General features: G+C 32.0%; 2 protein-coding genes across 2 annotated transcripts; one reads left to right on the top strand and one right to left on the bottom strand.

The window, feature by feature from the left end:
* Positions 1-1,323: 1,323 nt before the first annotated feature.
* LOC129948235 (uncharacterized) lies at positions 1,324-10,540 on the bottom strand. The gene is made up of 6 exons (XM_056059152.1): positions 7,826-10,540; positions 6,345-6,687; positions 5,793-6,277; positions 1,854-2,209; positions 1,600-1,789; positions 1,324-1,543 (listed from the first exon to the last, which is right to left on the bottom strand). The coding sequence occupies exons 1-6, from the start codon at positions 9,759-9,761 to the stop codon at positions 1,380-1,382; spliced, it is 3,474 nt and encodes a 1,157-aa protein (XP_055915127.1). The 5' UTR covers positions 9,762-10,540; the 3' UTR covers positions 1,324-1,379.
* On the top strand, positions 2,455-3,534 carry LOC129948236 (uncharacterized). Its single transcript, XM_056059153.1, has 4 exons — positions 2,455-2,767; positions 2,826-2,912; positions 3,043-3,179; positions 3,236-3,534. Exons 1-4 carry the CDS (start codon positions 2,595-2,597, stop codon positions 3,502-3,504), a joined length of 666 nt encoding a protein of 221 aa, XP_055915128.1. The 5' UTR covers positions 2,455-2,594; the 3' UTR covers positions 3,505-3,534.
* Positions 10,541-13,257: the final 2,717 nt, after the last annotated feature.

Here is a 13,257-nt window from a genome sequence, read left to right as displayed (position 1 = left end):
GTTATCTTTACACATACGAGTTCAATTGATAATTCAAATGAAAAAGATACAGAAGAAGAGAAATATGTATTTTTTACCGTTATGAGAACACCTCCACCTAAATGCTTTGCATTACCAACATGACGGTCGTTTCTGTAAACTTCGAACTCTTGACTGAAAAGTTCTGTGTAGGAAAAGCTTGAATTAAGCCACGTTTCTGTCAAAACGAATACGTCGTGTGGAAATGATTAGGAGTTAAGAAAAATGACAGCAGTCTTGCTACAAAGTCCCCTTACGTTTTCTTAGAAGAGCGCAGCCTGTTAAGTTTTTTGACTTGGTTTTCAACTTTGAGTAAATTCTTTGACTGAAGTTTCTGCGGGCCATATATTTGGGTTGGAAATAGAATCAGAATAAGTGGGATTCGTTATTAATTTAAAAGACGAAAAAAAGTGTTTTGGTTTACTGATCTTAGTACAACTAATGAATTAGCTGGAATGTATGCTCTTTGGTAGATACTAAGTGGGAAGTTATGTCTTCTGGCGTTGTAACTGTCCACACGAGATATACAAATTATTTTTGGTTTCGAGACAAGTTTGATATCGATGAAGTTGTTTATTACAGTTCCTGTAATGGAGTCACTATTGGAAGCTAAATTTGAGTCAGCAATTAGAGGTATATGGGGAGTTCCGGTGGGATCTGTAGGTATAAGGGTGATGTTGACATTTGTTCTTTTTGATGGGGGGCGTAGAATTTCTAGCAACTTCAGAGGTTTCTCGGCTCCTTGTTTTAGAACTTTTCTTTTGTTTGTCAGGTATACTTTCTGCGATTTTAACACCAGAACCTGATTGCGCGAGAATATCTTCACCTGTAGAAGAGAAACTAGTAGGAATAGGCTGTGCCAAATCATTAGTCAAAGTAGAACTATCGACCATGATGTTGGTTACAGAGTATGCATTTAATTTGCAAATTGCAAAATCTTTAGAAAGTTTTAAAATGTCAGCCTTAAAAGAAGACATTTTAAAAGCTAGTTGAGATATAAAGAGCTTGTTATATGTATAACAAAATTTGTTTAAAGTCGGTATCTCTGCTGGTTCTTGCATTATTGACGTATTCACGCACGCACAGACGTCTTTCTAAAAATCTTTTATTTCGACTCTGAACCCTGTAGCTCACCAGCATTTATTGTTTGTTTCTGCGGATTTTATAGTAGACTTTTATATTTTAAAAATCGTATTTTTGGATAGCTTTAAAGATGACAAAAACTCAAGAGCTTCTTATGGGGGAAAACTGTACTGATGTGATTCATTTCCTTTTTGTAGCATGTATACAGAAATATACTTTAACTCTTGTTAATTTTATGTATGTATTTATTGCTCAAAACCCCATTTTAGTAATTATTGTCAAATGTAATCAATCATGGCCGTTATCATATCAAACGCATCTCTGGCAGTAGGCTCTATAAATGTACTCGGTAATAAAAATCCATGAATTCCGCTATCAGATAGATGAATGGTATAGCTAAACGGTATCCCAACTTCAAATGATGCAAAATAATCCGAAGAACCTTGAAGATATAATTATTGAAAACAATTCTATTTTGATAACATCGAAATAAATTACCAGATTTATTTTCTATTAAATCGTTACTAGCATCAACTTTGTACCTAGAATTGCTGCCTTTTTTCCTGAGACTATCACTTGCAACCATTGCTACATCTAGGAGGTCATCTAGTTTTTCAGCTTGATATGATGAATTGAATTTATTTGGATACGAAATAATTTGACCGTATGCTTGCAGTGATACAAAAAGCTGAATAAACAAAAATTCACAAATAAAGAAATGTTATTGCAATGAAATTGAATTTATAGCAAACCTTTATCTGTTTTCGATAGTCCATTAGAAATTTTGAAATAGCTCGAGTTTCTGGCTCTGAAAATGATGTTGGACCAGCAAAGAACTCATTGCATGGTGCTTTCGAACTGCCTTTTCTTCCCCAATTAAAATGCCAATTATGGTTTAAGTCTACACCAAAGCACACCTTTTCTGATTTTTTCTTTTGCAACCAAGTCATAGCGGAGTCAATGATGCCATTTGGTTTTGAAATGTACCGGGCTCGTGATTTTTTCCATAGCCGATTATACTGATGACTATATTCATATCCATCGGGATTAGCAATAGGCATAATATACCAAGTTGTATTCTTGATGTACTCAGTTCCCAAATTGGTTTCTAAAAAAGAAAGTTTTAATACCTTTTAAAATCTTTATAGATAAATTATAATGCTTGGGTTAGCCCTATTTCTGAGTTTGAGTTAAATATATATTTGTTAACATTTGTTTGAACTTTTTTAAAATTAAAACTACCATAAATCAAAAGTGAGTTAGAATATTGCTCATGTGTGTATGTTAATTGAGGGCTCACTGAATCTGTTATTTGTGGGTTTTGATATGCCTAGAAGTATAAACTCACAAAATTTTGTCACTGAAATAAAAGTAATTTTTTTATTTACAAACATCATAAATAGAAGTTCTTGTTTTTTTTTTAAATCTGTTTAGAAATTTCAAAATTTTGTTGTGTGAATATTTTTAACTTTTAAAATATTATATTAAAGAAAATGGACAAAGAAGAAGTACTTTACAAATTAAAACAGAAATGTCAAAACAAAAATTATCGAAAACTGTCAGAAATTGAACAAAGATCTTCAAATTATCAAAATGAAGATTTAGTGTACAATATGGAGCAACGGACTTTTTTATCTTTTTCAACTGATTTAGTTTGTATTATAGCGTTAGTTTAGTTTTTAAATTGAAGTGAATACTTTTTTAGTAAAAATATTTATTTTAAGGTTCATATTTTTCGGATCTGTTATCTTTTGGTTTTCAATCGCAAGATTTTTAGTTGACTGCTTGAGAACAACTTATCATTCTGATCGGTAAGTGTAATGGGAGTAGAGTGATGAATTGGCAACGCACATGTGCTTGTCATAAATATTAAATTCCGTCCTTACCATAATGTTGTGATCTGTAAAATTACATTTTTTCAAAATACATTTCTCTCTATAGATGCACAAAGATTTTTGTGTCAGGGCTTTTGACAATACTTTTCCTTTCAATTACAACTCGAGTCATTTTAAATAAAATGAGTTGGAAACATAAGCTGAGTCAAGATAAAATGCAACTTACCATGAAAAATAATTCAGGTAACATTTCAAATTATTTTAATTTTTTAGAAAAAAAAACCTATTTTCTAAAAAAGGTACAAGTATTCCTGCAAAGTTGGTTGTACCTCCGAAACCCGAGTATTTAGAAGTAAAAATTAAAGATAAAAATGTCAGAAGCCGTATAAGTGAAAATAAAACTGATGTAAGCATACCCAAGAAATTTACTGTAACCATTGTTGACGAGAGAAAAAAAGAAGTATTTAAAACGTCAAGAAATTTCAATCTATCGGGATTGACACCGGAAATGAACAATAAACCATCCCTAATTGTTAGTATAAAAGATATTTTATTGGAAAACTATTAAATTTGTTTAGAGTAAAATAATTTCAAAAGTAAAAAAATTGTATTTGAATTTGTATGTTTTAAACAGTCCGTTCTCTCTAAGGCGAATTTCGCTCATTTTTAACTTCCCATAGGAAGTTATTATTATCAGTCTGAGGTCCGTAGAATCTAAATCAGAGATTTTTAGAGAGATATCTCTGCGTGCGTATGTACGATTATATATTCGCGTTTTTTTCGTCGTCCATACCTTTAGGAAAATTCGACTTGAAATAAATTTTGTTTTCTTTTTATAACACCCACTTCTGTATAGTGTTATAAAAAGAAGTGGGTGTTGTCTTTCTATATCAATTTAAAAAAAAGATTTTGCTAACACAAAATGACTCAGGAACCAATACGTTAAATAAATTTGGTATACATATATAAAATCAAAAAAAAACTAAAAAAAATATTTGTCACCTATGTATAATATATGTTGAGAAAAATCGAAAAAAAAACTAAAAGTTGCAAAAATTGAATTTCGACTCAAATATCTTCTCTTCAAAATAATTTAAACTTAAAAAAAATATTGTTTTTAACATTCAGTACGAAAAATTAAAAATTCAATTTTATGTTATTTCATAAAAATTAAAATCTACAAAAAGTACTTCATAATAAATACAAAATTGATGTTCAATTTCCATTATCTCGAGAATAACGTAAAATAAAAATCTTAGAAAAATAAAATCTGTATTTTTTGTATAAGAACAGAAATTCCAATTGTCAACTTTTTTTTACAAAAAACTGATATGAAATGTTTTTCGACTCAAGTATTATGAGAACAAATGAAGATATTGACTTTCAATTTGTTCATCTCTTACAAAATGTTGTTATTAATATTTTGTTGAACTTTTAAGTTATCAGGTCATATTGTAGCCTCTTTTTTAAACATATCTTTACATTCTTTTAGTCCAAATTCCCTTTAATATATATTCATGTTGTTGATGCTTTAAATAAAACGAATATATAACGGGTTATCCATTTTTCGGTTTCATAAGTAAAAGTCATTAAAACACATTTGTGTGAGCTGGACTTTAAATGGATGTAGGTGTAGATCCAAATGCAAAATACGACATAATGTGCCGTAAGGCACTCCCAATTCCTGAGACGACGATTAACCGACACATTCGGGTCGTCGGTAGCACTGGTTGTGGCAGAATCAATATTTTTGTAGTAGTTATTAACAATTTGTATGCGTTGTGCGATAGTAAAGCGATGTATTTTCGTAAATGTCAGACTTTCAACTGTAAAAAGAATTGGTTTAAAAACTTAGTTTGACAAATGTCGAATTCCAGCCCTTAATTTTGAAACTACAAAATGCATAACCCGTTATATATTCGTTTTTTTTTGAAAGCATCAACAACATACATGCATAAGTCAGTTGCTAACGCATTAAGTTTAAATAATATAACATTTAAGTAAAGTTTCTAGCGTTATTAGTTCGTGAAATATTAAGGGTCAACCAAGATTTTCCCTTTTCACAAATTGCTATAGCAAGAATACCACCACTAATTTTTTTCAAAGTCTTTTCTTCATCTATCGATGTTATAAGCTGTAAGTTATCGCTCCATGAATCTTTCAAATGGAAGGAAGTAAACCGTTCTTACTAAAAAAAAAACACAGGTACAAAATTGTAAGTAGATAAATTCTGTTCATATTTCTTGAGTGACAGCGAAAATGGGTTGAATTAACGTTTTGACAAATTTAATTAAAAATAAACAGAGCTATTTTATCAAAAGAAAAGTCCATAAATCAAATTTGTGTCAATTTTGTTTTTTAATGTGTCTACACATTTTATCCATCTTGGTATTGTTTTTATCAATCGCGCTTGTTAAATCAAATCTAGAAATTTCATTTTCATCTGATTCAGCTACAAACTTGGGTTTCGGATCTAATTTATAAATAAAAAAAAATTAACTATGATCATTTTCCTATAACACTATACACTGTGTTTTGCTTTTTATCCCCAATTACGATAACATGTCCCTATGCGAACATTAGGAAGCATTTAAAAAATTATTTTACTCCGATTAAGCTGCTAAAAAATATAAAAAGAGATATAATTCACATATGCATATAAAAAACAACAAGTACAACTACAATTTCCAAAATTCAATACTTAACTTAACGATCAAAAATACAAACGTCATCGTTGTGTTGATATACAATAAGTATCCTTTATATGGGCTTAAATCATCATAAAAAAATGTCCCATACCAATAATGTAAAACTTTCACTTTCTTTAAACAACATTTAAAACATCATACAACTTACTATTGTTCTTCATAATTTTTAACAATTCATTGATCATCCATGTTGCCGAAGCCGGCGCAATCCATTCTCTGCCATGTACACCTGCTTCTATAAACACACTATTCACTTGCTCTGGTTTCTTACTCTGAAGCTTCTTTTTCTTTGGTGGTTTGTCGTTAGATTTTTTCATTTCAACTTTTGCTATGATTAGAGGTCGTCCTTCAAACGATCGTCCAATATGAATTAATTCCACATATTGTGAATTACGTATTTGCAACAATTCCAAGTACTTGATAATACTGTCATAATCGTAGTATCGATTCCATGACATTATAGCCTTGCCTGAATTAGGCTTTTTAGAAAACATATCATCTTGTTTAGCCTGCTCGTATGAAATAACTTTTCCAACATCGAAAATAAGAATTTCATGACCGATGTTTTCAAAGTCCAATGTTCCTTGGAAGTCTATTAGCATTTTTGGAGGTATCACAACATCAGTTAGACCTCTGGAATAAGATTGAATAATACGAATTATAAGAACATAAATAAATACATTGTTTATTTCATCTTCACCTTAAGGAAGGCCCTTTAAGCCATTGCAATCGAGCACCTTCTTCATCATTTTTTATTTCCTCAAGTACTTTGACCTGAGAATCGGTTTTTGGCTTCAAACGCCAAATTTGGTATTTATTATAGGATATTTTTCTTGGGATGTCTGGATTTTCGGTGGTTGTTTCAGTTATAGGACTTCTAGTTGAAGTGGAGTTGATAATGTGCTGTGCGAGGAGCCCTATCCATTTATGGGGATTCTTTAACGGCTCTGATATTGTAAGTATTGGTACAGAAGTGGTGGTGGTTGTTGTGGTTGTTGTTCTCTTAGGTCTTGGCTTTCCATTAAACCATCCAAAAAACCATGCTACAAAAAAAAGATGATATTTGTAGAATTAATAAATATTAATACTACTGTTCCGTAGAATAAATAATGTTAAAGTCCCTACAGTTAAGTTGAAAGTGTATACATATAAAGAAACTTTTAGATATACATTATACCACCAGAAACCGCTTTAGTTTACATTTCTGATGCTATTTATCTTATGCGGGATTCTAAAATCCAGGTGTTTTATTCAAATTTTGATTTGATCGCTGAATTTCCCATTATTGTGCATGAGAAAATAGTTTTTACGTATGATACAAGTTAAATTTTCAAGTTCTAGAATCTTACTGAATTTGATAAGCTTTTTAAAGATTCCACATTATTTATATTATTTGGACTATCTATCTAATTTACTGTTTTGTCTTAGGTAGCTTAAACAAAAACTGGTTCTTTAAAGTTCAAAAAAGCAAAGCGTAGGGTCGTTGGTTGGTGTATGAATCTTTCATTTGGATATTTAATAGTGATTCATTTCAAAACATTTTCAAGACTTTAGAAATATAATATGTTGCATGTGTGTGTTACATACTTTTACCTCTGCTTTTTAATTTGATTTCATATACTTATCAAATCAGAAACTGTACACGTATTCTTCTCCGAACCAAGACTTTTTTTAGTACGTTGGACTGTCATGCGAGAGACGTTGGGTTCCATCCCTACCTGTGCCACATAAAGTTTTATCCACGGATACTGCCCCTTGCGAGGAATTGACAAATTCTCCAAGAGTAATTCTTGTCATGCAAAAGTGCTTTTCAAATTAGCCGTTCGTATTCAGCTTAAAACTGTAGGTCTCCTCCATCCCTGGAATTACTCGCACACAGGAATATGGTTGAGAGTTATAAGTCACTTGGCCCTGGTCTCTACGGACTGTTGAGCCACCTAATTTATTTATTTTACCCACAGATTTCAGTCCGAACAAAATTTTCGTTCGTTTTTTTAAATAACTAATATTTTCACTGATCGATATAAGCAACCTACAAACAAAAATTCTAATAATTGGTTTAAAATAAAGCCATACTTTGTTACTGGCCAAAAGTTAGGCTCTCAATTTTAAGGAACAGACACAAAAATGATTATTACACGCGTATTAAAAAGCATAAAGCATTAATAAATTTAAACTTACGTTCACTTTCGTCTTCGCTGTCTTGGGGTTTATTATAGCCATTACCAAACCAAGATTCAAACCAGCTAGGTTCTTCTTGCAATATTGTAGTAGGTGTTGGCGTTGTATTAGTTCCTCGTCGGCGTCTTCTAAATCCAAACCATGAACCAAACCACGATCCAATTGAATTTGCTTCATCACCATCATAAGTCTCCCCTTCAACTGCTGCATCAATATTCGAAGCTGCATTATATACTGTATATTGTGGAAACTTCGGCTTGCGGTTATCCATAATTTCTGGCAATGGGGGCTTCTGAAATATTTGTTCAGCCCTATCGAATATTACATCCATTACCCATTGAACTGGTGTAAATAAACCGCGAATCATTCCAAACATGCTATCGTCACTTTCATTATCATAATCATTATCGTTATCATCGGTGGCGTAGTCGTCATCGTATTCCCCACTGCCATAAGGTCTTCGGCGCTTAATTCGTTTCCTTGTGGTTTTTTTGAAGCGATAATGAACGTCTTGTTGGTGTTTGGATGTCTTCGTCGATGTTCCCTCTTCATGTGAACCATAATCGGATACATTATTTTCAAAACTAGATTCACTGCCTTGATCTTGGTTCGAGGATTCATCATCGTTTTCATCACTACCATCATCATCGTTATAAGAAATTCCCCCAAAGCCGTAATCATCGTCTTCATCATCTTCGTATTCATCGGAGGCAGGGGGTTTCTTTTTGACTTTGGACTTAGACTCCTTACACGGAGGAATCAGACGTTTTGGAGGTGACGATGAGGGTGGCGGAAGTGCAGACGTTTCAGTTTGACTGGTTTCTTCGAGCGAGTTTTTTGGTGTCCTAATCTTTGCTGGCAATGGCGCTGGCTCAAGATATTCACTAGTTACTTGAATTTGAGTAGATAGAATCTTCTTGGGTTTCTCTGTTGAATCCGAAGAGTTAATTGATCTGGTAGAAATTTTATTAGCTTCATGATAGGAGATTGTGGTAGGTTTATCTGTATTGTTTAGAGATCTTTTGATTACTTTGTGCTGATATAAACTTCCTGTGGGAGATTTACTTTCATTAAATGCACTATTAAGCTTAGATTCGTTAAGTTTATAATTATTTGTGGGCCTGCTAAAAACCGAAGGCAACACATTCAAACCATTTGGCTTTTCCAGCTGTGTGTCGAGATTAATGTTCTTGTCCGATGACCCAGGATTTTCTGGGAGATTTTTCACCTCTTTAGCTTTCTTTGATTTTCTATAACGTTTTCGTTTTTTTTCCTTGGCTACCCGGGTGCCATTTTTGTTAACAAAAAGGCGTGTTTTTACTACATTTGAACTTGGTTTCTTAAGTCTATTTCCATTGGTTATTTTAATTACTTGTGATGGTCTCTTCCCGGAGCATTTGGATTCATAGCTTTTTTTCAGCAGATATAAATCTCTTTCGTATTGTTCCTTACTTACGAAAATAGGAATCGTCCCACTGTTGGCTAGTTCTGTTTTATTTGTGTTCACCCCTACCTCGGTAATGGCATAAACAATTCCAGTCACAGGATTTGTGAAGAATATCGGTAAGGTAGAATTGTTATTCTGGTTTTCGTTCACTTCCGCAACAACACTTTCACTAGAATGGCTTATAACGCCAGCTTGTTGTATATATCCTAGATGGCTATTCGAAACACTCATTGAACCAACCGAGAACGGACTGTCCATCACCGACGTCGTGGACCCAAATGAATTTTCCTTCGGTTTGTCTAAGTTAAACTTTGGTGTGAATTTTTTCGTGCTACGATCGTGCAATATTATATCCCGAGTCCATGTTTTTTCACGCAATAAACCATCGAATTCCTCGGAACTTGGATGGTAGCCATATTCGTAGGATTCAACCGAATGCCAAATAACCCATAAATAACAACCGGCAACAACGATAAATGATTTAAACATATTTTTTTGCTTTTTCTATATGTTCTTACGGATAAAACGCGTAACTCTTATTCACGCGTCGACGTTTCAAATGGAAATAAAACTAGCTTCATGATGATGATAACTTCTTCGGATAGATGAAGATGGACTAAGCCAAAAGCATTGCCAATTGATTGTGCGACGACTTGGTTGGTTATAGCTTTTACCTTTCTCCTTTTTGGTCTTCACGTGTAAGAGCGTACATAATATGTCATTTGGTGTACAAGAGTTCAGAAGAAAAAGATACCCTCCCTTCTCATGTATGCAATGGTGTATTTGATCAGTACAGTAGTGCATATAGAGTTAATTCAGGTACGAATCAGTTTTTCTGAAAAAATAAGGCCCTCTGTAAGAAGATACAAAGAAATATCGAGCCCTTTCGTAATCGTAGATGTTGCTTATTTGTTTTTTTTTTTTTTTAGTTGTTTTCATATGTAGATACGTATCCTTACGTGATTTTTAAAGGAAGAGCTTATAAATAAATACTTCTTCATTAAGTACTTTTTGCAAATAAATTATCAAAACTTGTTTGTTTCGAAGTTATAACACTAGACAAGGAGTATGTACATACGAGAATTTGAGTAAAATTTCGGGAGTTAAATTTTCTTGAGCACTTCTGTTCCGTAACATCTGTCACTGGCATACATTTTGTATTGTATACCAATTGGTAATGATTCTTTTTATATTTTTGAGTGTTCAGAAATTTTGGGTTTCTAAGTTACTTTAAAAAATTGCAGAAATTGCAGGTCTGCTGTTATCTTTTGAAGTTTTATATATAAAAACTATAACATCAATAAATAGAACCAATATATGGTTCAACAAAAAAATTATGAAAATTTTACATTCACAGTTTGTAGTTTTGCAGAGAAAACTTTCCTGATAGCAATTTACAGTTAACGATTTTCGTGTTCGTTTTTTGTAACATCAAAATCCAACCATTTTCGCATTTGCTCATGGCATGATGTTTAGTTCGTTGAACTGTCATGCCACAGGCCTGTGCCATCTGCCTCTTGCGAGGAATTAGCAAAGTGATTCTTGTCATGAAAAGTGCCTTCTCAAATTAGCCGTTCGGATTTGGCTTAAAACTGTAGGTTCCATCTATTATTGACAACAATTCTCACACACAGGAATCTTTGAAAGTTGTAAGTCACTAGACCCCAGTTGTGGAATGACTGCTGCACCACCTAATTTATTTCTTATTTAATTGAAACCATTAAATGCAAATATTATACATATTTATATAGAACAATACACCAATCTGAACAACTTCTAAGGATTTTGCAAACATACCTTTATGTGAAACACAGTAACTACAGCCCTGTATTTCATACTTTATAGTCAGACAAATGGAAAACTTACTTTTTTTGTCATGATTTGATATTCATCAATTACAACGTCTCAACAATATAATTACCTTGGGCAGCGGTGAAGCGTTTAACCGATATTAATCCACTCTTCCTCACTATTGACAACAAAACTCTCTAGCTCTTTAAAGTGAGGTTCGAGAGTTCTGTCATGGATCATCATTGTTATAATTATTGGTAACTATATTCCAGTCCGTGGCTGGGACATGCTCTAAATATGAACTTGAACTTGTTTACATTTCCGTCGCAAAATATTAACTGTTTTTATAATGCAAGTTATCTGACGACTACGAACTATTTCTTATACTGTGTATGTTTTTTCCTTACAAAAAAATAAAACTGAAAAGCGATTACACGCTTGAGCTATGCATGTGGCATGCCATAGGTCATCTGATGTTTAGGGCTGACATTTAAAACTTACAAATAAGTAGGTATATGAACAAAAATGGAAATTTGGTGGTTGATGATTTCATTTATTTAAAGAAAGTAAGTTTCTTTTTTCATGAATTTTATGTGTTGGGTGTGTAGAAAGTGAAAAGTTCTTACATGAATTCGCTTCCATTTTCATAATTAAGAGATGTCTGCATCCGGATCCTTATCCTCAAGTTATTAAAACTTTTACTTTAGAAATTATCTCATTGAAGATGAAAGACAATGTCCAACTGTCCATAGAGCACTTAAATGATGAGGCTAAGACTTCAAACTTATACACTAATGGCAGAAAAAAGTCAAACACTTTAGAAAATGGAAATATGAATCTCTTAACACTTCATTAAACTGAAGATATTGAGTTGGAAATGAAGGTAAATAGAAAAATAAAAATGATGATCCTATTAACAAGGGGAAGTAACTCGCAAACAAGGAAATTAATAGTTACGATATTTTCATGACAAAGATAAAGCAGCTACAAGTTTTCAATATCAACAAATTGGTTGATCCATACAAATCTTTAAGTAAATTGAGATTCATGTCACCATATGAATTATATTTAATATTTTTCACCAATAGAGTAACGATAATGATTATAATGATCGATGACAGCTTTTAACCTTTTTTACACAAACGATACAAATGTACATATATGTATGTATGGTACATGCAAATTAATAGATTTGTTATAAGTGTCAAATAAGGTATTGATAGGAAACTTGCAGACATCCAGACCTTATATTTCCAGGAAAAGTGAAGAACGAATGATCAAAAGAAAATGTCAGATGTAATAAGGACTTGTATCGCGTATTTCCTTAGCTAAAATGTCAATATTGAAATTTCGATTTGCTAACACCAATTCTTGACTCTTTGCTGCTACTGTAATCTATTATTGTAAGTATTCATATAAAATCTTAAATGCTTACCACATACAATGTCTTCTTTTTAGATCAAGAAAAAAACAGGAATATATACATATGTTTCGAGAAAATTTGCTATCATTTCACACATGAAAATAAAGTGTTTAACAAATCAAAGTGGCAATAGATTTTTTCACATTATAATAATTGCTATCAACCTTTAGCGACTTGTACTTTTACTAGTTGAGATTAAAATAATAATCATATACTTTGAAGCTTTCAGTTTTTTTTGTAATTATATTGATGCCAATTAGGTGATATTTATAACAAGTTGAACGGAAATTAAAAGTAATAACTGATGATCAACCAATTATTTAACGAGTATAATTATTTTATTTTAATCAGAGATCGGTCTTTTTATAAATATGTATGTATGTACTATGGGCTAAAATTATCTACTTGTTTCAAGATTCATAGCATAAGTATCGTTTGGCTTTGGAGTAACTTCAAATATATTGCAAATCTGATTACTTATTGAATTAGGTTAGATATGTAAGAAAAAAAATGTAAGAAAAATCTTAGATTTTTTTGTTGTGATTTTGGTTTAGGAAAAAAGAAATTAAATGCACACACAAATATTAAAAAAAAAAATAAAGTACATAAATGTATTAATTTTTCCTTAATTTAGGAATATTAGGAAATAGAAAGAGCACATACTTATGTATGTCTTAGGATGCCCTTTTCCGACTATTTTTTAATCGGTTGCATGTTGAAAATTTGTTTAAGATATCAAACAAAAATCCATGAAAATTTCAGCCCTTAATA

Source organism: Eupeodes corollae, chromosome 2 (assembly GCF_945859685.1).
Source record: "Eupeodes corollae chromosome 2, idEupCoro1.1, whole genome shotgun sequence".
Classification (NCBI taxonomy): domain Eukaryota; kingdom Metazoa; phylum Arthropoda; class Insecta; order Diptera; family Syrphidae; genus Eupeodes; species Eupeodes corollae.
The sequence above is the reverse complement of the archived record's forward strand: the minus strand, read 5'-3'. Positions and strand labels throughout refer to the sequence as shown.